The sequence below is a fragment of the Mustela nivalis genome (assembly GCF_964662115.1).
Source record: "Mustela nivalis genome assembly, chromosome: 10".
NCBI lineage: Eukaryota > Metazoa > Chordata > Mammalia > Carnivora > Mustelidae > Mustela > Mustela nivalis.
Genome location: NC_139029.1, coordinates 135526 through 157515, shown reverse-complemented (window position 1 = coordinate 157515; position 21990 = coordinate 135526). Strand labels below are relative to the sequence as shown.

Here is a 21990-nt window from a genome sequence, read left to right as displayed (position 1 = left end):
GAAATGCCCACGGCCCTCTGAGGAGATGCGGATGTCAGGGTACTCCCACTCTCCGCAACAGGGGGGGCTCTGCTCCCTCCTCTTCCCCAGCACCAGCGCCCAAACACGGGCCTTGGGTCTGGAGCTCTTAGAGGGCTGGAGTGTTCAGACGGCGTAAAGCACTCCAAGGAGACCGCAGAGCTCAGTTTACAACTAGTTTATGTACTTCAGAGTCTGGGATGTTAGTGGGGAAGAGGCAGTGTGAGCACGAGCTAGACAAGACAGGAGTACACGCCTTGGTGGGGATGGGGGACAGTGGGTACTGCCCTTAGGACGTGTCTGGTGGCCCCAGTAGAGTAGCAGTGACAGCAGGTGGGGTCAGAAGAGGCTGTAGAGAGAATCGCTGGGGCGATCCCCGCCCAGGCATGGAAGCTCCCCACCCAGACACACCACCACCCTGTGCATGCGCTTGCCTTGGGGCTTGCAGGGTCCTGTTCCTTTGGGAACGTGTGGTCTGCATTTCTGTGGCTGCAGGGGGACCCAGCGGGGTCCTGGGTAGGAAGGCAGGGCCACTGTCCCCAGCAGGCACTACCCGCAGGCCAACTGAACGCCTTAGTAGTGCCCAGCTTTCTGCTCACCCAGCTGCTGACCGCGCCATCAACCTGCTGGCACAACTCCCTGCCCTTCTCCAGATCCTGTCCCCACCGGAAAGCCTTTTGAACCCAGCCAGAGCCAGCTCCTGCCCTGCCCCATCCACCTTCTACCAACACCTAGGACCCGAGTGGCCGCAGGGACTCAGAGTGGCCGACCGGACCAAGCCCGCTCAAACCAATGCCAGCCCTTCCCCCAGAGGGACTGGTCCTTCACAAGCGACAGGTCCGGCCGCTCCGCTCGGCTGCCTCCTGTCCTGGGCTCAAGGCCAGTCCTGTATCTGATGTTCTTAGCCCGCCCCAGGCTCCCTGCCCACCTTCCCGCTAACTCCTGCCCAAAGGACAGCACCGCGCGCCCAGCTCTGGGCCCGGGCACGGCAGGGGGTCGCGATGGCAAGAGCTGCTGCCACAGCGGCAGCGGAGGGTCAGGCTGGGGAGCCAGGCGAGCCCCGGCCCCGTCCTGGAAGGCAGACGCCCGAGCCGGCGGCCCTCCGCCGCCGCAGGAGACTTGGGACGGGGGACGGGGGTTCGGGCGCAGTCGCCGCGGGGCAAGACCCAGGTTCCGGCGGCGCGCGCTGCCCCGCCGGGCTGGGGAGAAGGGGGCCCTCGGGCGGGCGGGGCGGCCGGCTCCGGCTCACGGCGCCCGGCCCGCGGCCCCCGGCGGCTGGGGGCGCGGGGCGCGGCTGCGCGGGCCGTCGGGCGTGCAGGCCTTGGCCGACAGCGCCCTCTCGCGGCCGGAGCGGAAGGCGGCCGTCACGGTCACCAGGTAGGCGGTGCCGGGCGCCAGCCCCTGCAGCGTCGTGCCGTTGCGGCCCGCGGGCACCTCCACGCGCTGCGCCGCGCCGCCCGGCAGCGGCCCGTACTGCACGTGGTAGCCGAGCACCGCGGCCGGGCCCAGCGCCGGGGCCCAGCTCACGCGCAGGCTGCGCGGCCGGGCGTGCGAGACCACGATGCGCTCCGGCCCCGCCTCCTCTGGGGCTGGCGGGGGCGGGCGCGTGGGCGAAGGGGGCGGGGTCACGTCCTGGCCCCGCCCCGCGCCCTCGGCCCCGCCCTCCGCGCCGAGCTTACTCGGCAGCGTGTGCACCCGCAGGTGCTGCGGCCTCACGAGGTGCACGTTGGACTCGGGCACCAGCGCCACCTCGTAGTCGGTGTCGGGGTCGAGGTTGGTCCAGGCCCAGCTCGTGGCGTTCCCCGGCAGCTGTTGGCGACGCACGGTCCCCGGGTCAGTGCTGGGCGCCAGCTCCAACATGTAGTAGCCGGAGTCTGCGGTCAGCAGGGGTGGCCAGGCCAGGCGGAAGCCGCTGGACGTGACCTCAGAGGCGCGGAGCTGCTGCGGCCGCATCGCGTCTGCGGGTGGTGCAGGGCGTCAGGTCTCCTGTCGCCCGGCCTGGGTCCCTGACTGCTGACTCAGGGCAGACGGGACAGGGAGATGTGGGGGGACAGCCCAGGCTCCGCCACCGCAGCCGTGCTAATGATACATGACCCAGTGACAGGGCTGGGCTACGGGCTACGGAATCTGGGACCCCATCAAGCGCTCAGCGACAAACTCCAACAGGTGAGGAGCCGTCGTGGCCACTTCCCACCACTCCAGTGGCCTAAACAGGGCCCCTCAAAGGTGGTGTTTTAGAACAGAGGGCCAGCCCCCTTCCTGGGCCCCAGTGGCCAGCACAGAGTGTGGGGTCAGCTCTGAACAGCCCATGCAAAGGGGCACCACTGGGGCAGCCAGAAGATGGGGGGCCACGGGTCGGGGGACACCCCAAGGGGGGGTGACGTGACAACTCTAAGAGAAGCTGGGCGAGCAGTCAGAATACCACCTGCCTCAGATTTCTAGGAGGGGGGGCTCCAGAGTGGGACCCCCAAATGTGCATTACTCCTGAGCCTGTGACACCACATGGCTATCTGAGTGACCATGCAAGCAGGTAAGGTTGATAAATGTCTGGGCAGTTACGCCCATTGGGATCCTCATGCTTCCTCATTTAATGTCAGGTGCTCCAGCTGTCAGCCTGGCACTCATTCTCCTGCCCATCCCCCAGATTCAGACCCCACCCCACCCCTAGAGCCCCTGCCACACTGCCTCACTGCCCTGCAGCCTTGGGTTCTTCTGTCCAGCTGCTTGTTTTCTTCCTGCTGTCCCCTCCAGACTCAGTCACAGTGGCTGACTCGGGGGCCACCAGAGCCCAGATATCCCTGGGAGAAATCTCTGAAAGGACCCTCTGCCTCCTGCAATCCACAGTCCAACTCCTTTCAGGTTTTGGTGGATGATTAACCCACAGGCGGAGGCTCAGGAAGAATCCTGGGGTTAGTGGCATTTTTCAGTGGATAGAGCCAGCTGAGCCAGTAATCAGGCCCTTCATCTCCAGCCCTCCCACTGTGAGGTTTGGCTGGGTGGGGGGGTGCGGAGCTGGTCTGTAAGGAAGTTGGTGAGGAGCTGCTAGCCCGCAGGGGGCCCTCCCTGGTCCAGCCTCCTCCTTAGCAAGTCCCCAAACCACCACTGGCGCCGAGTCACTCGCAACTGTCCTCCCCCTAGGGTGGCAGGGCCTGTGCTCTGTGCAACCCCAGGCCATCCCGACCCGGCTCTCTCACCCGCAGGCATGTTCAGGAGCCTGCGTTGTCCATCGGCACAGTCCTCAGGCTTGGGCCTCCCTCTTCCTCTCCATTTAACCACATCCCACCACATGCAGCCCCTTGGTCACCCGGCCCCTCCAGGCCCTCCACCCTGGGGTGGGCCCATCAGTATCAGCAGGGAAAGCCCCCTGCACATGTTTACTCAGGCCTGACCCTCTGCCCGCTAGAGCCCCAGGCAGTGGGGCCTACAGGGCGCACAGCTTGACCGTGTCCCTGGAAGATGCAGAGAGAAGCCTTGTGAGTTACCTCCCTGCTGACCAGGCCCCACAAAGTGCCATTGGCCGGGCCCCTGGCCCCTGCTCCAGGCCCTCAAGTCCCTCTCCCTGCACCTCTTCCGGGGCTCCTTGGCTACCTACCCAGAATGGATGCCCTCAGTTCCTGGGCAATGATGTGTAGGTCATCCACATCCACAAAGTGTAGGTACTTCTCGGGGGGTGCCGAGGCAGCAGCTGACAGCTCCAGGAGGTTGCCGCGGCCAGTGCTGACGATGAAGACAGTGACACCCAGGTCCTTCAGCTCCTGCATGGGGGGTCCCACGGGGTCGCTGGAGCCTCCGTCTGTCACCCACACCAGCACCTTGGGCACCCCTGGCCGGGCCCCCGCCACCTCCGCAAAGAGCTGCTCCTTGGCGTACGCCAGCGCCAGGCCAGTGTTGGTGTCGCCCATGCGCTGGGCTGCAGTACGTATGGCATCCTGGACAGCCTCACCTGAGCTGTGCTGGCCGAAGGGGAACTCGGTGTACGGGCGGCTGCCCACATGCACCAGGCTGGCACGCAGAGCCCCGGGGCCCAGGGGCAGCAGGCCCACCAGCTGCCCCACAAACTCCCGAACTCGGGAAAACTCATAATGAGACACGCTGGCCGAGCTGTCCAACAGAAACAGCAGGTCCCCCTGGGGGGCCGATGCTCGGGGGCCTGGGGGAGAGGGGAGGGTTCAGCCCCAGGTAGTGGCCCCCAGACAGCCCCACACCCAAGACAGAACCCCCAGGGTCTGAGCTTCCCCTAAGCTGGAGCTTGTCCTTACCCAAGTAGGCCCTGAAAGTCTGCTCAGACCCACCCCCAAAGGTCCTGAAGCTGGCACCCCTGGGGAAAGGGGAAGAGGGGTCCTGAGCCAACAAGTGGCCCACAGTCTCAGTGGGTTCAAGCTCTGCACCCTGGTCATATGCCTGGGGTGCTCTCTGGGCTCAGGTCTCATCTGTCACGGAGAGCCACCCCTTCTCAGCCCCTCCAACCTCCCTTTGCTCAGCCCACTCTCTGCAGGCTGGAGCCAAGGGTCCTGGCCCAGCCCCCAGGAGTGTGGGTGGACAGGCCTGGGTCACGGGGGTGGTCTCCTCAGGCTTGGCTTCAGGCCCACAGCCCAGCCTCCAGGTAAAGCGACTCATTGTTGGGAATGGGAGGCACAAAGTGGCTGGGCAGACTGGGGGCTGAGGTAGACAGATGAGGGGCCCAGAGCATGGTCACAGCCCATATGGCCAGGCTGGAGTCATGACCCCACTTGCAGATGATGTCACCCCTCCTCTGGACCCAGGAAGCAGGTTACCTGTTGCAGTAGCCTGAGGGCCCACCAGCCCCTCCAAACCCTTCCCCTTGCTCCCGGCACCCCAGGGGGCAACAGGACCCCTTCCACCACTGCGCCAAGGGCAAACAGGAGCTGCCGTGTCTCGGTTCTGATCTGTGCCTTGCGGCCTCTGTTTCCCTCTGTTTCCCCCAATCCGGTGGGGCGACCCGAGCCCTCTTACCACCCCAGCCCTCTACTAAGGGTCATCCCAAGGAGAAGGAAACTGAGGCAGGGACCCCCTCCGCGACAGACGCCTCTCCCTCCCTTTCCAGACCCGCCCCCCACAACATCTGGCGCCCGCCAGGCAGCCGGGGCGGGGGGTGCGGGGCACCTGGGTCCGCCCACCGCAGGTGGGTGGGGTGCCCGGCGGCCGTCCCTACCCCGCGGCCGCGGAAGGGAAAGAGACTGCCCCGCGCAGGCAGCGGGGGTTAGGGGCGCCGCCCGAGCTGGAGGCCAGCCCGCCTCCGGCCTCACTCACTCACCACGTTCGGCGCCGCTCCGCGCCAGCGCCAGCCGCAGGCTCAGGGCCAGGCTGAACGCCGTCCAGGGCAGCATCGCGCGGCGGGAAGGGGCGCGCTCAGCCTCCTCTCGCCGCTCGCTCGCTCGCTCGGGGACTGCAGGGCGCGCCGCCGCGCAGGCCGGCCCCGACCCCGCCCCCGGGAGGCCCCGTCCCCGAGGCCCCGCCCCCGGTGCACACTCACCCCGCGTGCGGAGGCGCACAGGCTCCGGGAGGCGGGAGCCGTGCGCGCGGAGAGACCCGGGCGGGTAGCGACACGCAGCGCTCACGGAGGTGCGACCGCGGCACACGCGCGTGGGCGTGCACAGACACAGACACTGCAGCTCTCTTTCCCTGTTGGGAGGCTTCGGGGTCCCCACTGACCCCCGCCCCCAGCCAGGAGCAGAGCAGGGAGCTCTCAGGCCGGACTCCCACCGCTAGGCCCACCGCCCGTGACCCCACCCCCAGTGCTATGAGTCTCTGAAATCAGGCCCAAGGGAAACCCAGGGGGTGCGATGGGGTGAGGGTGACACGGAGAACGAGGTCACCCTAGCAAGGCTGGGGCCCTGGACTCACTTCTACCACAGGGTTGAGACAGGGGTAGGTGTTGTGGGCTGGACACTTAGAAAGGAAAGGGGGCATTGGGAGGGTGCAGGGGTCTGAAGGGGAGCTTCCCCCACCTCTGCCTGGCTGCTTGGAGGAAGAGGCATAGGAGCTGGGAATGGCTGGTTCAGGCCCTGTCCAGTGTGACCATGCTGGAACTACATGTATGTTGTCCCCATACACCCTGTCCCATGAGGGGCCCAGGGCTTGACCCAAGATCCGACTCCAGGACCAAGGGCAGGCCCCCAAGCCCTCTGGAGGGACCCATTAACACCAGGGGTGGCTGACATCAGTCAGCATCCTGAAGCCGCTCAGGCCTTAGGGCAGATGGCCTCCCCTTGGGCAGGAGCTGAGGGTCCAGATGAGGTCTCTCACTATTTCTTCTTTTCTTTTTTTTAAAGGATTTTATTTATTTGACACAGAGAGAGATAGCCAGAGAGGGAACACAAGCAGGGGAGTGGGAGAGAGAGAAGTAGGCTTCTTGCTGAGCAGGGAGCCCAATGTGGGGCTCAATCCTAGGACCCTGGGATCATGACCTGAGTGGAAGGCAGATGCTTAACCCACTGAGCCACCCAGGCGCCCCAAGGTCTGTCACTATGGAGACCACTGGCTTCTCCCAGCCACTACTCTGTGGAGCTGGGCAGGCACAGGTCCCCGGGTGCGAGGTGGCAGGGGTGTCTCTGCCAGGATGTCCCCTCCCCTCCCCCCTCCCCACGGACGGACGGGACTCAGTGGTGTTCCTTCCTCCCTTTATGGCAGGTGACACACTGTGTGGGATGGGCCGGAGCTCCAGCTTTGCCTAAAAAAGGAAGTGGCTCAGCCAGGCTGGAGGATCCGGGCCGGAACAAGCGGGAACTGTGTCCCCGTCGCTCCCACCCCCTCGAAGGGAGTCTTGGCACGGCGGCGCTGGCTCAGCTCCACAGACCTCAGGCCTCTGCTGGGACCAGAAATGGCCTGGTGCTTCTGCCTGGGCCCTGTCGTGGTGGTGGGGGGGGGTCACAACAGGCTTTGGCCCTTGAAGTCCAGGGTGTGCCTCCCAGGGGGGCCTTGTCTGGCTCCCGGCCCCAAAGCACACAGGCTGACCGGGACCGCTGCTGCTGCTGGGGACAGTGAGTCAAGGCCATGGCCAAGCAGAAGCAGCTGGAGGCTGGGGCTCTCACCCAGAGCCGACCCTGGGAACCCTGGGGTGGAACCATCCAGGTAAATGTGAGCAAACCCTTCTTGGTTCATCCTCTGTCTCACTGGGCACCCCCCCGGCCAGGGGCGGATCCTGGGCCATGGCGGACCGCCCTGGGGCAAGGCAGGAGCTCCCCAGCTTGGCCCCCAATTCCCGGTGTAGCAGGCAGGCCCCAGCCCCACTTCAGCCTGTGCTGCTGGGCCGGCAGGGAAGTTTCCGTCCCTTCTGGAAAAACTGAGCGGGTCTTCTTGGCCATGACTCAGGCCCTCGAGGAAGCAGCTGCCCTCCTCCCTCCGGCCTCTCCGCGAGACGGAGAAGGGATGAGAGGCCCCGTCTTCGGACTGGTCTGCCAGGGCCTCTGCCCAGACTTGGCTGAGCTGGCCACCAGCCCTGGTACATTCTTCCTCCCTCTGCTCTGTCATCCCTGCTGCTCGCAGGGAGCTGAGCTCTCACCTGACCCCTGGGAGGGCCCCCCACCCCCACCCCCACCCACCCCACCCCCCGCAGTGTGGCCAGCTCTAGCCCCAGCCCCTGCTAGGCCCTGAGGCTTTCCTGCTGCATCAAGGCAAGTCTCATTCCTGCACCCTGCACTTCCCCACGGGAGTGTGGGGGTCAGCCAGGAGTGTCATAGTTGGGGTCAGGGCTGGGCTTGAGGCAGATGCCAGAGGAAGCACAAATATAATTATTCGGAAACCTCCTCTCGGAAGAAAGGCAGGCTGGGAGGCCAGGGGTTTTGGGAAGGACAGAGCAGCCAGGAGGGGGCAGGTCCCACCCTCCCCCCCTCTCCCTCCCCTAGGCTCGCCCAGCCCCGGCCTTGCCGCACCCCCCCACCCCCGGCCTCCCCCCCACACCCCCTCCCCGGCTGAGAGCCCCAGAGCATCACTTCCCGGTGCCGGGCCACCCCACTCTAACCCCACCCGCTGCTCCACAGGCAGGTGGAGGGGCTTCTGGGAACCCTGGGGACACGGCTCTCTGAAGGCCCTGCCCCCACAGGGTCCACGGGAACACTCCTCCTCCACACAGTCCAGGCCTCTGCAGAGAAGAAGGGCCCTTTGTCCCCAGCTCACTGTGGTCATGTTGACCCTAGGAAAAAGGGCAGCTCCCGGGGCCTCTGACCCCAGCCCGAGGGCACTCTGGGCCCGAGGGGCAGAGCAGTGTGTGTCCCCACCCTACCCAGTGGGGTGCCCCGTGCCTGTTTTTTACATGTTTGTACCTCACATATGCACACACTGGGGGCACTGAAAGAGGAACAGGGGCTGCTGTGGTCCTGAGGCAGGTGTGGGGCAAGCCAGAGGCCCTCAGAACCCACCCCACAACAGGAAGGGGGGCAAAGGGAGGGGGGCCGGAGCAGCAGGGCCCAGAGGTCCCTTCGGCCCCCTGCCCAGCTGCCACACCCACACATCCTTCTGGACTCCACCTGCCTGTTTATGGTCAGGAACATGCCAGCATCCGAGGGTCTGGAGGTCTGTCCTCTCATGGCCCAGGAGCCCAGGCCTGCCCTCTGTGGTCCCAGAGCTGGCAACAGCAGAGCGGGCAGCCTGGGCGAGGGGCGGCTACCACCCTGCCTGCCTTCATCCCATCAGGTCTCTGCAAGGGCCAGCCAATGCCATATTCTGCTCTGGGGACACGCAGACCTGGGTTCCAAGGGCTGCCAAGCTGGATGGGGGACAAGCAGGCGTGTGCCTGCCAGGATGCATGTCTACTTCTTTTTCCTGACAAGGGTGGGGCCATGTCAGACCGGTGGGCACGAGCTGCAGGAAGTGCCGAGACCCTAGGGAGGCAGCTGACCGGTGTGTCAGGACAGTAGGGAGCCCCGGGGTGGGGGTGGGAGGGGGCAGAGAGGAAGGCCGGCATCCAGACTCCTGAGTCTCTGGCCTGTAGAGACCTGAATTAGTGGGCCCCTCCTGAGGTGGGACCCCGGTTTTTTGTTTTTTTTTTAATTTGACACAGAGAGAGAGCACCAGTAGGCAGAGAGGCAGGCAGAGAGAGGGGGGAAGCAGGCTCCCCGCTGAGCAGAGAGCCCGATGCGGGGCTCCATCCCAGGACCCTGAGATCATGACCCGAACCGAAGGCAGAGACCTAACTCACTGAGCCTGTGCAGCGCGCGCACACACACGCACACACACGGACTGTGGAGACCCCCATGACCAGGTACACGTACAGGTCAGGGGCCTAGGCACCTGGGAAAAAAGCATTTGTTGCCCAAAATAGAGATCTGTGCCTGCCCCAGCAGTAATCCAGTGCCTCAGCCCTTGGCTTTCCCGACCGACCCTCTAAAAGCAGACCACTCGGCCTCTTCTGTTACTCCCCACTCACCCACCCCCTCGCAGGTGCTCCTTTTATGAGTGGGTGGGGGCAGAGCTGGGGCTGAGGCAGCACATCCCTGGGGTCAGCTGGAGGCCACACAGGGCCCCTGGGGCTGGCCTGGGAAGTTGGGACACACCTTAGGAACCCTTGAGGCTCTGGCAGCTGAGTTCCCCCCCAAGGCCTCCCCCCCACCAGGCCCAGCTGTTGTTTTGATGACACTGGGGCCAGGAGGATCCTCAGGAGGGCCCTCATCTCCGAAGCCTGGCCAGAGCCTGCCCAGCCTCGGGCAGGAGGGGAAGGAAGGCGACTTCAGACCAGGGGAAGCTAGTCTTGGGCGCTGGGCAGCGGGCCAGGCTCCTGTCTGACTGGGCGCAGACAATTGGAAAACCCCAAGAACTCCTGTGGGATCTGAGCTGCCACACACCGCGCTCTGCTCGAGGCCACAGAATGAGCCTGAACCCTGAGCCCTGATCTTCAGGCACATCTAAAGTCCCCACCCTGTTGCTCACACACACAGTCTTGCGGCTGCAGAGGATGCTAGATCCCTGAAGAGGCCTTTCAGCTACCCCTAGATTCTGGACAAATTACGAGAAACACATTTTTTTTTTTTTAAGTCATCTGGGGGCGCCTGGGTGGCTCAGTCGGTTAAGTATCTGCCTTTGGCTCAGGTCCTGGGATGGGGGGCATCAGGCTGCTCTCTGCGAGCGGGAAGCGGGCTCCTCCCTCCGGCTTGTGCTCTCTTGCTCTCTCTTTCTCTCAAATAAATGAAATCTTTAAACAAATAAATAAAAATGCCTTTATAAAAAAAAAAACTGTACATCCAACGTGGGGCATGAACTCACAACTCTGAGACCAAGAGTCACAAGCTCTAAAGACACACGCACAAAGAGTCACACGCGCTGCTGACTTGAGCCAGTCAAGTGCCTCGAGAAATATATTTTTAATATACTGCTGGGCTTATAAGTAAGTAAATATCTTCAAGGCTCCCCCCAAATTAAAAGCACTAAGAATACATAAATAAACAAACAAACGCGGGAAGATGAAAGGAAACAGGTGGCATAGCAGAGGGGCCCGCGACCCAAGGATGGAGACGCGCACGTGCCATTACCGAAGCCCGCACAGGACCGAGCAGGGCCCAGGTAGGGCCGCCTCGCAGAGGGACTCCTTCCCGGAGCGACGTGTCCCCAGGATGTTCACGGGTGCGGCGGACAGGGGAAAGGAGCCACCGCTCAAAGAAACAATACACCATCAGTGAGCCTCATCGGAAACGACAAATAACGGTTTCGGACCCCCCGCCCTGAGAGAGTAAGACATTGTGGCCGTCAGGTGTTACAAAGTAACCATGTGGGAACTGCTCCCACATGGAATCTGGAAGCAAAACTGGAACCTAAAAGTGGAACGAGCGTGAAGAGACCGTCACAAATGACGAGATTTGAACAAGAAACAAGTCTAACCTCTAGATACGCTAATCAAAGAACGAAATTAAGTGACCCGGCTAATTGGCAGATTAGACTTCACCCAGCAACTAGGGAAACTTGGAAGGAGACGAAGAAACTGGCCAGAGCGCAGGAGAGTCCGGGGGTCGGAAACAGCGAGCGAGCGGGAGGCCCGCCTGGACACAGGGCCGCGGGCATTTCCACCGCGCAACGGCCGGCGAGGCGGCGCGGGGCGGCGCGGGGCGGGGCGGGGCGGGGCGGGGCGGGGTGGGGCGGCGCGGCCGTCGGAAGCCCGGCCTCGGCTCCGGCGTGTCTGGCGCCACCTCGCGGCCGCCCCACGCGCTGCGCACGGAGCCCCGCGGGTCTCCAGGCGGGCACCGGGACGCACGCCCCAAGAGCGCAGGCCCGGGGGCTCTCTCACGGGGCGGGGCGGAGGCCGGGGAGCCCTTCCCGGACTCGGGAGTCTCGGCCCTGGAGAGGCCTCCGGGGCTCACACCCAGGAGCAGAGCGGCTCGTCGCCGTCGGGGTGGCGTCCCCCTCGCCCACGGTCGCGGCACCCAGCGCGGCGGCGGGCTCCAGGGCTCCAGGCTGCGGGCGGCAGCAGCGCGCGGAGGCGCCGGGCCAGGCGGGCGCGGGCGGCCGAGGCAAGCACGAGCAGCGGAGGCAGCGAGAGGAAGCCGAAGACGATGAGCGCCGCGGAGCCCCTGTCCGAGAGGAGCGCGCGGCACGCGGGGCGGGGAGCCGGGTGAACCTGCGGGCGAGGCGAGCGGTCGGGCGGGGCGGGGAGCGGCAGGGCAGCCCTTGGCCCCGCAGAGGCCTGGGGGCGGGGCCCGGAGGACGGACGGGGCGGGGCTGCGGCCCGGGGGCGGGGCCGAGGCGGGGCCTGGTGAGGGACCCGGGGCGGGAGCAGGCGGACCAGGCGGACCAGGCGGCGGGGGCGGTCAGTGCGGACCCGAGGGCTGGGGCCTGGGCGCGGGTCTGAGGCCTGGCGGAGGGGGGTGGCTGGGGCCGCCTGGGGCCAGGCATTTCTGAGTCATGAACGGGAGATCCGGGGCCCAAGCGGCAAATGCCCCGATTAGGAGTCCCTTGAGGGGAGGCTCAGAAACTTGTTCCCCGGTTATCTCATCGCGGCTTTCCTCCCGTCTCTGCTTTCCCGGGGCCCTCCCCCACGTGGGCATCGGACCTCGAGCTCCTCCCCGTGTCTCTTCCCAGAAGGCGCCACCGTCTCTCCCGCGGCCCCGTCTTCATCCCCCTGCCACCCCCCCCCCATGCCTACAGAAGAAGGACCCATGGCATGGCTACCTACATGCATGCCCCTTCCTTAGAGCGAGCCATAGCCCATTCCACACGGGGAAATCCAGCCCAGGGCAGGAAAGGTCTCCTAGTAGCTGTGGGGACGGGTAGGGGCAATGCCCTGGAGAGCTTTGGCCATATCTTCATCTTCTCTTTCTGGAACCCCCCTCCTCTTCCCACCATGCCCAGCTGTCCAGGCCCTGGTGGCCCTTGGTACAAGGCTAGGGGCCTCCCAAGGGGAGGGAGCTGTCTGCTCCAGTGACAGACAAAAGCCCTTTTTCTGTGGCTGTGGGGGGGGGGGTGGTGCCTGGCAGAAAAAGGGGCTTTCCAGGGAGGGGCACATGTGTCTCTGGGACAAGGGGGCCATGCTGAAAGGGCGAGATTTACCTACAGCCCAGGGCCCTGCAGGTCTGCAGGACAACCCCCACCCCCAGTCCCAAGGGCCCCAGCCAGCCTCCACCCTGCCCATGGAGGGCCAAGCTCACCCTCGAGTGGCACAGGAATCCCAGGTACACGATGGCAGCCGAGGGCAGCAGCACGAGCAGGAACGCTGTCGAAGGCAGCAGCAGCTGCAGCAGGAGCCCCGCCAGGGCCTGGCCAGGCAGCAACAGGGTCCCCAAGCCATGGACAGCCAGGCCTACCCATCCTGGGGACATCAGGGTTGAGGCCTGGCAGTCGGGAAGTCTTCCTGGCAGCATGGGTGCCGTATCAGAAGTGCCCCCTCCCTCATCCTCCTCCGTCTCCTTCTCCTGTTCACTCATGCTTTCCCAGGCAGCAGGCCTGGTGGGTTCCCAGCAGTAGTCAGACAGCAGGACCTGGGTCCCCAGGTCAGACTCCCACCCAGAGCCCAGCAACCATGGTGGACCCAGATGGAGGACAGCACCCTGGCCCAGGTAGGCCCAGCTCTGAACATCAGTATCCAGGGCCACACCACTGCCTCAGTTTCCCCTGCTGCCAGGCTGGGACTCTCTCTGCCAGGCAACTGCAGCTCCAGCCCTGGCTAGTGTCCCCAACCAGCTCCTGTGTGTTCTGGTCAGGGATTGCACAGCTGTCCTGGCCCTGGGGCCCTCCTCCCTCCCGGGCCCGCCCTCTCCCTGCTTCCAGCTCCCCCACACAACGACTTCATTTCATAGGTCGTGACTCTGACAACGGCCCCATCAGCGGCTGCTGTATTGAGGTGGCCACACACTGCACTTCCCAGCCTTCGTCCCTGTTGGTGCTCTCATCCCAAGCCTGGCCTTCCTCAGCCTCAGTAAAACAGGGGCAACACTGGGTGGTGCCTGCTGAGAGGCCATGGGAGCAATGCACGTGAACCGCTTAGTGGAGGACCCAGCATACAGTAGGTGCTCAATAACAGAGGCTACAAATACAAGCATCCTTTGTGTTGGAGTCTCATCCGTCCTGAAGACAGAGAGAGTGTGCATTCCATTATTTCAACAGGTGAGAAAGCCTTCCCTGACCTTCCGTAAACCCCAACTTATTTCCCCAAATATCACTGAAATGCTCTTAACCCCAACAGACATTAGGCTTTTCTTACATAGCACGCAGCATTTTATTTTATTTTATTTTATTTTGTTTTGTTTAAGATTTTATTTGACGGGGCACCTGGGTGGCTCAGTGGGTTAAGGCCTCTGCCTTCGGCTCAGGTTATGATCCCAGAGTGCTGGGATCAAGCCTCACATCGGGATCTCTGCTCAGTGGGGAGCCTGCTTCCCCCATCCCCCGGCCTGCCTCTCTGCCTACTTGTGATCTGCCTGTCAAATAAATAAATAAAATATTAAAAAAAAAAAGATTTTATTTGACAAGAGGGCAACAGAAGTAGAGTTGGTACGGGGGAGAAACAGGCTTGCCTGCTGGGCAGGAAAACCAGCTCTTTACCAAGACCCCAGGATCATGACCTGAAGGTGGAAGCAGACACCGAGGACTGAGCCACACAGATGTCCCATAGGCCCTTACATCATGTGAAGCAGCATGCTTTGTATCTTATCAGAGAGATAGTATAGGACTAAGTGAGAAGTCTGTAAAAATTTCAGCCAACTGGAAAGGCACATCTTTGAAATGGAGGCAAAGTCAGAGAGGTCGGTCCTAGGTTTTACTAAAAGCTGGCAAGGACCAGATTACAAAAAAAACTCCCAAGTTGCAAAAATGCCCCATGAAGCAGGAGAAGTGGGCAGGACAGACGGACGTGGGCTGTGGGCCGCAGCTCAGACCCCGGACCCGGAGGTACGTTGCATTCACCAAAAGCCCTTGCTTCCCAGTCAGTCCCAAGAATGCAGCTGCTTTCCTCAGACAAGGTAGCAGGTGGAATTTTATTTATTTATTTATTTTAAGATTTATCTATTTGACAGACAAAGATCACAAGTAGGCAGAGAGGCAGACAGAGAGAGAGCAGGAAGCAGGCTCCCTGCTGAGCAGAGACCCTGATGCGGGGCTCGAACCCAGGACCCTGGGATCATGACCTGAGCTGAAGGCAGAGGCTTTAACCCACTGAGCCACCCAGGTGCCCCATAACACGGCCAATTTAAACAGCGCTTACCTAACCAGCTGACACTGGGAGCCGCTTGCCTGCATGCGAGCTGAACGCACAAGCTGGAGGGCATCAGATAATGGCTCCCTCTCATGCCTTCCCCACCATGGGCTCCATTGCTATCCAACTTTTCCTCTGACACTTTCCAGCACGTGAATTCCCTGCAGACACATGTGGATGGCGGATGGCAGCGGTCATGCACGGCGGGGCGAAGGCGTGCAAGCCTAAGGCAGGCCTCGGTGAGGAGGTGAGCGGAGGCTCCCTGCAGCCCACGCCAAGCCCTGTTGCCCAACACACACGCGCGTGCAACTGAATTATTTTCCCAAGTGCACAAGTATCCAGATCTTATACTAGCTGTTTGCTTATTCAGATACAAATAATTTAGGGTAGAAAACGGTGCGAATGATAACGCTCAGACGCAGGGTTCGGGTGGAGCAGCCACCTGTCTGCTTCCCATAAGCTCCCGCCTCTGCTCACGTCCCTCTTGCATTCGTTCACTCACGGAGCAAACACTCGCCGAGCTCCCTCAGTGTGCCGGGACGGCTCTAGGCTCTGTGGACCCAGTGGTAAAGGAGGCCAACGTGGGCCTCTGCTTCGTAAGGAACAGCTCTGTGCGGGGGCCCCGGCAGGCCTGCGTGAATCCATACCGGAGTGAACGGCAGGGCTCTGGGCTGGGGCAGACGGCGGGAGGACCAGCCATGCAGCCGGCTCCCACGGATGTCCGCCTTCAGGAAGGGCAGGTTCTAGGCTTCCCTGGCTCTTAGCAGGGTGTGAGATTTTTCCACCAGGCCTGCCAGGGGTCAGCGAAACATGGACGTAGCTTTTTGGCAAGAGCCGCCCTGTCCCCCCCACCCCTCCCGCTGACCCCCTCACTCCCACCATTTGCCAAGGGAAGCAGGGAACAGACAGCTTTGATCTCTTGGTTTTGCTGCTTAGGTGGTAAACTATGACCTGAGCCAAAGGCGGGCGCCCAGCTGACTTAGCCACCCAGGCACCCTGGAGGCGACATTTGAACAGAGTGACTGAGGCTCACAGGATAGAATCCATGTGAGTTGGGGGGGGGGGAGATGGGGCCACTCAGCCCCTTGGCAGAGATCCACCCTTTGGATCTGGTACCTGGAGAGGCTGCTCTGGGGGTGGGGGGGTGGAATGTCAGTGTTCTGCTGCTCTTCTAGAGCAGGAGCTGGGGCCTGGGGTGTGGCAAAGCAGGTCCTTGAGGACACCTCATTCCTGGGAGTGTGTGCAGCAGCTGGGGACTCAGGGGGCAGGGAAAGACACGACCCCTGCCCCAAGCCATGTTGCCTCCCAGTAGACAGTCATAAGAGGCAGCTGGGCTATACCGCCCGCTCCTGTCTGGGGTCTGGACAGGTGGCCTACCCCGGGGACTGGGGATGATAAGGTACTCTCCGAGTCAGGGCCCCCACATGGAGGTGACCAGTCCTGGAGGCCTTACACAGGCCCTCTCCTGAAGCGCCACTTCCCATCCTCTGGACTTGACTCTCCTAAAACTCCTTTGTCTGACTCCCTCCTTCTAGTGTCCAGGCAGGGCTCTGCCCCTTTCACAGCCTCCGCTGAGTTGCCTCAACCTGCCCTCAAGGGGCTTCCTACTCCCACAGTGTCATCCTGGCTGCTTGGCATCCCTGGTCAGTCTTCTATCCTGGCGTGGCCTCTGTGTGGGGGGAGGGGCCCCACTTACCCTGTTCCTTTCCCCAGCCTGGAATCAGGAGAGAAGCCAAGCTCTAGCTGCAGAGGTGGGCTTAGCCTGCAGAGACAGGAGTGGGGGGAGGAGCAGGGCCCGAGGGAGGCACGTGGGTGCCTCTCTGGGGCAAGTCCTGGCACAGCAAAGGCTGTGGGCCTGTTTCAGCCTGCCTGGCCTTTGTCTCCCAGGAGGGAGGCCCAACCAAGAGCCCTGGCGGTTGGCAGGGGAGGAAAGGTGCTGGGGCAGGGGCTGCTGCCAGCCCCCAGGGTGTGTCTCCTTAAGGTGCTGAGTAAACAGTGCAGAGAAGTGACCAGTAACCAGGCCCAGGAGACCACAGTGTATCCCCACCTACAGCTGCAGCCCCAGCCTCCCAGCTTCTGGAAGCAGGCAGTCCACCTCCACACTTTCAGGTGTGTCACGAGAGGGCTACGGTGCTGTGGCTTGCCTGGGAACCCCAACTGGGGGACAGAGCCCAGGGTGGACCCCCTCTAGGGGAAATGGGGAGTTAAACCCTTCAGAAGGCTAAGTGGTAATCTGGTCCCCTGGGGAGACGATGGGGGGCGGGGGGTTCATATTGGGCTGGGGACACATGGGCTGGGGATGGCCAGTGGCCTCCAGTAACCATGAGGGATTCCTGTTCTTCACAGATGGACTCCAGGAGCTCCCAGCCAGGGGAACAAGACGTGACAGAGGCAGGGGCTGCGCAGGAACTTCGGTGGGTGGAGCTGGGCTCTGAGGAGGCCCTGGGAGCTGGGACAGAAGGTCCCAGTGCCCAGCAAGCCAGGGGGCGCCTGCTGCAAGCCGTGTGGTGGGGTCATCTGGGCCTGGCAACAAAGCTACTGCGTCAAGGGGCCAGTGTGGAGGAGAGGTGAGCCCCGGGGCGGAGTTGGCAGGGGTCCCTTCTCTGGGCAGGGCGGCAAGGGCCCTTCCACCTGCGCCTCTGCCCCCCTGCGTGCCCTCCTGTCTGCCCACAGGGACCACACGGGCAGGACCCCGCTCCACCTGGCCGTGCTGCGCGGCCACGTGCCCCTGGTGCGTCTTCTGCTGCAGCGCGGGGCGGCGGTGGCAGCTGCCGACCGAGCGGGGCGCACACCTCTCCACGAGGCCGCCTGGCACGGGCACTCGCGGGTGGCCGAGCTCCTTCTGCGGCGCGGGGCCCCCGCGGCGGCGCGCTCGGGGGCCGGCCTCACGCCGCTGCACTGGGCCGCGGCGCTGGGCCGCACGCTGCTGGCGGGGCGCCTGCTGGACGCGTCGGGACCGGGCCCCGCGGCGGCGGACGCGCGCGGCTGGACGGCGGCGCACTGGGCGGCGGCGGGCGGCCGGCTGCCGGTGCTGGAGCTGCTGGCGGCGGAGGGCGCGGGCCTGGACGGGGCCCTGACCGTGGCGGCCGCGGCCGGGCGCACGGCTGCGCTCCGCCTCCTCCTGGAGCGCGGGGCACGGGTGGACGCCCGGGACGGCGTGGGGACCGCGGCGCTCGGCGTAGCGGCGAGCCTGGGCCGCAGGCAGGTACGGCTCGGCCTGGCTGCGGGGAGGGCGCGGGCGGGCGGGCTCCTCGGCCAGGCGGAGCGGGGCGGGCGGGCGGCTGTCGGGGGTCTGAGAGCGGTCTCGCCCTTTGTAACCTCTCTTGGGAGGCCGGTGAGGATGCCTGGCCCGGCATTCGGACTTCCTCCTGGTGACTGGCAGCAACAAACACGGAGCGAGCACCAGGGCTGTCCTGGAGTCCAGCAGGCCCCCAGGCAGCCAGAAGGGAGGCCGCCGGCTGCTTAGTCTTGGACTTTGTAGGGGGCTGGAGGAGGAGCCCTCCGGGCCCGCGGAGGTGCTAGCCCAGCTCTTCCCTGTTCCACCCAGCGGGGAAGCAGCACTGAGAAAGCGGCCGTTGGTGGGGGAGGCCGGATGAGATGGGGGTCAGGGCCCGCATCTGCCCTCTCCGCCCCTCCTCTTCTAGGACATGGAGGTGCTGCTGGACCACGGGGCAGACCCCTGCCTCAAGGACAGGCACAGTCGCTCTGCACTCCACAGGGCTGCTGCCGGGGGACACCTGCCCGCTGTCCAGCTGCTAGCAGCCTGGGGAGCAGAGGTGGATGCTCGCGACTCGCTGGGCCTCACACCTCTACACCACGCTGCTCGGGGAGGCCACGCAGAGGTGGCCAGCCACCTCCTAGACAGGGGAGCGCAGGTCAATGCTGCTGGATGGCTCCACAAGACCCCCCTTCACCTGGCCATGGAGCATGGCCACAGCCCCACTGCAGAGCTTTTGCTGAGCCGAGGGGCTAGCCCCACCCTGAGGACACGATGGGGTGAAGTGGTCCAGGACCTGCTGTCTGAGGGGGCCTGCCCTAGGCACTTCCCACCCTATGCAGAGAGGAGTGGGAGGGGCGCAGAGGCCCAGAGGCCCAGAGCTGGACAGAAGTCTTCTGGCTCCCACGGTCTTCAGTGTGCACCAGTTCCTCTCTTGTGGACCGAGGCTGCCTGCCTCGCTGAGGGGAGGACAGCAGAGAGGTTCCCAGAAGAGAAGGGGGGCAGTGACCTGAGCTCCACTGACGGACCTGGGACTGCTCCTCAGGCCCCTGGGATCACGTCTCCCCTGCAGCTGCAGCCTCCTCCACACACTGCTTTAGCAGAGACCGAGTCGTGGCAACAGATTTGACTGACACCTGACGGTCTCCCATGTCCACCATGGGGTTGTCACCCTCAGCTGCTCTCGCTGTGACACGGGGACGTTCTTACTGTGTTTCGTTCATTGTATCTGGTATTTGCCTGTTGGCACCTTTTTTTTTTTTTTTTTTTTAAGATTTTACTTGTCAGAGAGAGGGAGAGCGAGCGAGCACAGGCAGACAGAACGGCAGGCAGAGGCAGAGGGAGAAGCAGGCTCCCTGCCGAGAAAGGAGCCCGATGTGGGACTCGATCCCAGGACGCTGGGATCATGACCTGAGCCGAAGGCAGCTGCTTAGCCAACTGAGCCACCCAGGCGTCCCTTGGCACCCATTTTAAAAAAAGATTTTATTTACTTGAGAGAGAGAGAGAGCATAAGAGGGGAGAGGGTTAGAGGGAGAAGCAGACCCCCTGCCAAGCTGGGAGCCCGATGCGGGACCCCATTCTAGACATCCAGGATCAGGACTGCCAAGGCAGTTGCTCAACCCACTGAGCCCCCCAGGTGCCCCGCTGGCATCTCTTTACCACAGGGCTGAACTAATGGGCACAGTTGTTCACATCACCCCTGTGATCCAGGGCCTGCTCTCAGAACCGCTGTCTTCCTCGCACAAACCCAGGTGATACTCCTCCATCCTAAAATTATCTAAGGTCAGGTACCAGACAACAGGGACAGGCACTATGCACCAAGGACCACTGGGATTCTCAGACAAGCCAAGGCAAACTGTTTCCCTTGCCGGGTCTTCCCTGTAGGACCCCAACAGAGGTTCTGGCCCAAGCTTTTTGCTCCTTCTTGCTTCTGGCTCCGGAGGACACTGGTGCCTCTCTGCATGGCACAGCCTCTCCTCGCAGGAAATGCAGGTAGTAAAGAATGTTCCTCAATGATGTCAGCCTCTCCCTGTCATTACTCAGCCATCTCTCTAAGTTAAAACTCCTGTGGATGTGGCACAGCTGAAACAGATGATCGGTTGTTTGATGACCCACCTCCGGATCCTCATAGAAAATCATCATCATATGCAACTTAAAACTATAGTTTTTCTGAGAGAACAGCTTTACGGAATGGATCTCATTTTTCGAAAGTGTGAGTTCTGCCAAATATTTTTAAAAAGATTGTATTTATTTATTCATGAGAGACAGAGAGAGACAGAGGGAGAAGCAGGCTCCCCACTGAGCAGGGAGCCAAACGAGTTGTGCCAAATTAGCACCTTGGCCCACAGGCCACGGAAATGCTTGGATTTACACCCAGGGTAACAGGAAGCCTTGAAGGAGTTTGTGAATGTGACATGGTCTGATCTGCTTGGAACTGGCCAAACACACAGCCGCCTGCTCCTGAGGAAGGAGGTCCAGGGAAGCCAGGAAGATGGTGGCACCTCAGCAGCAGGGGTTGGGATAAGCAGGCAGAATCAGGCTGATTCTGTAGGCAGAGTCCCTTGGACTTGGTGACGGGCTGGACGTGGGAGGCAAGGTATGAGGGGACAGCAGTGACTCCCGGTGAGACCCAGGCCCGAGTTGGGGATGTCGGCGATAGACCTTTTACTCCATGGGGAGAGCAGACCCACAGGAGACGACAAGAGGGAAAAGGGAGGGCTGGAATGACATCTCTGGGATCCTCCCTGAGAATGGTCTCCGGAGGTGCGGGATGGCCCTACACCGAGCTGGCAGCACAGCCCATGGGCTCTACCTTCAAGGCACACCCAGCACCCAAGTGCCTCTCACCTCCTCCACTGGGTCTGCTATGGCCTACACCACCATAGGCTTCACGTGGGACACAATGTTGCCACAGCCCAGCCAGCTCCCAGCCCAACTGGTCTCCCTGCCTGAGCCCTGGCCACCCCACAGTCTTCCCTAAACAGCAGCTAGCAGCTCATTTAAAAAGTTGGTGGTGCTACTCTCCCGCTCCAAATGTCCCCGACTCCTTTCATGAAAGCAAAAACCAAATGTGGGATATTGTATTACTCAGATGCCCTAGTGACCTCACCCAGCTCACATGCTCCTCCTACCGTGGGATCTCCATGTGCCTCCTGTGAAAATTAGTAACAGAGGGGTGCCTGGGTGGGTTAAAGCCTCTGCCTTCAGCTCAGGTCATGATCCCAGGGTCCTGGGATCGAGCCCCGCATCAGGCTCTCTGCTGGCTCTCTACTTCCTCCTCTCTCTCTGCCTGCCTGTCATTGGTCTGTCAAATAAATAAAATCTTTAAAAAAAAAAAAAGAAAGAAAATTAGTAACAGAAAGCCTCACTCTAATGTAGCCGGGAGGCTCAGGGCAGAGGGCGCCCTCCGGCCCCACCACTCATCAACTGCTGACCCAACCAGAAGAGGGACTCTGCAAGTGGGTGTTAGTTACTTCCACTACCCCCAGCAGGAGGAAGAGAGGCTTTCCTCGTCTGCCCAGCAACAGCCCAGCCAATGAGGGACTGTCGCAACCTAGACCATGAGAGACAGCCATAATTTAGCCAGTCAGAGACTTTCACAGCCCAGCCAAAGAGAGGGACACCTGGGTGGTTCAGTCCGTGAAGCCTCTGCCTTGGGCTCAGGTCATGATCCCAGGGTCCTGGGATGGAGCTCCACAGCCGAGTCCCTGCTCAGTGGGAAGCCTACTTGTCCCCCTAACCGCCCCCACCCCCGCTGTGACCTCTCTCTCAAATAAATAAAAAATCTTTAATAAAAGAGACAGCTACGATTTAGCCACTGTATTTCAAACTCTCAGTGTACTCAAGTGGACTTTTTTTTTTTTAAAGATTTTATTTATTTATTTGACAGAGATTACAAGTAGGCAGAGAGGCAGGCAGAGAGAGAGGAGGAAGCAGGCTCCCCGCTGAGCAGAGAGCCCGATGTGGAGCTCGATCCCAGGACCGTGGGATCATGACCTGAGCTGAAGGCAGAGGCTTTAACCCACTGAGCCACCCAGGCACCCCCTCAAGTGGACTTTTGTTTGCAACAGCCCCTCCCAACCTCCTCTCTTGGTGGTTCTCCTGGTATTGGAGAAGCTGGCTT

General features: G+C 62.4%; 2 protein-coding genes across 6 annotated transcripts; one reads left to right on the top strand and one right to left on the bottom strand.

Annotated features, from left to right (window-relative positions):
- Nucleotides 1-181: 181 nt before the first annotated feature.
- On the bottom strand, nt 182-5447 carry VWA1 (von Willebrand factor A domain containing 1). Its single transcript, XM_082686238.1, is given in 4 exon segments — nt 182-1299; nt 1302-1976; nt 3611-4168; nt 5294-5447. Coding segments are annotated over 4 exon segments (1551 nt in total). The 5' UTR covers nt 5367-5447; the 3' UTR covers nt 182-1054.
- Nucleotides 5448-10018: 4571 nt separating this feature from the next.
- On the top strand, nt 10019-21667 carry ANKRD65 (ankyrin repeat domain 65). 5 transcript variants are annotated; one of them, XM_082686227.1, is made up of 7 exons: nt 12888-13563; nt 14800-14897; nt 15587-15697; nt 16632-16759; nt 16997-17217; nt 17324-17855; nt 18295-21667. In XM_082686227.1, the coding sequence occupies exons 5-7, from the start codon at nt 16997-16999 to the stop codon at nt 18994-18996; spliced, it is 1455 nt and encodes a 484-aa protein (XP_082542353.1). In that variant the 5' UTR covers nt 12888-13563; nt 14800-14897; nt 15587-15697; nt 16632-16759; the 3' UTR covers nt 18997-21667. The 5 variants fall into 5 exon arrangements, with proteins under 5 accessions (XP_082542356.1, XP_082542353.1, XP_082542352.1 ...); XM_082686226.1 differs by lacking the exon at nt 12888-13563 and adding an exon at nt 16186-16293 and having other exon boundaries at nt 14609-14897; XM_082686228.1 differs by lacking the exons at nt 12888-13563; nt 14800-14897; nt 15587-15697 and adding an exon at nt 15785-16293.
- Nucleotides 21668-21990: the final 323 nt, after the last annotated feature.

Excerpts from the sequence above, each read along its gene's own strand:
- ANKRD65 (XM_082686230.1), top strand. The coding sequence starts at position 10,817 with ATGACGAGATTTGAACAAGAAACAAGTCTAACCTCTAGATACGCTAAT. Across the intron at positions 11,600-16,996 it reads ACCTGCGGGCGAGGCGAGCG|ATGGACTCCAGGAGCTCCCA; the intron begins GTCGGGCGGGGC and ends TGTTCTTCACAG. Across the intron at positions 17,218-17,323 it reads GGGGCCAGTGTGGAGGAGAG|GGACCACACGGGCAGGACCC; the intron begins GTGAGCCCCGGG and ends GTCTGCCCACAG.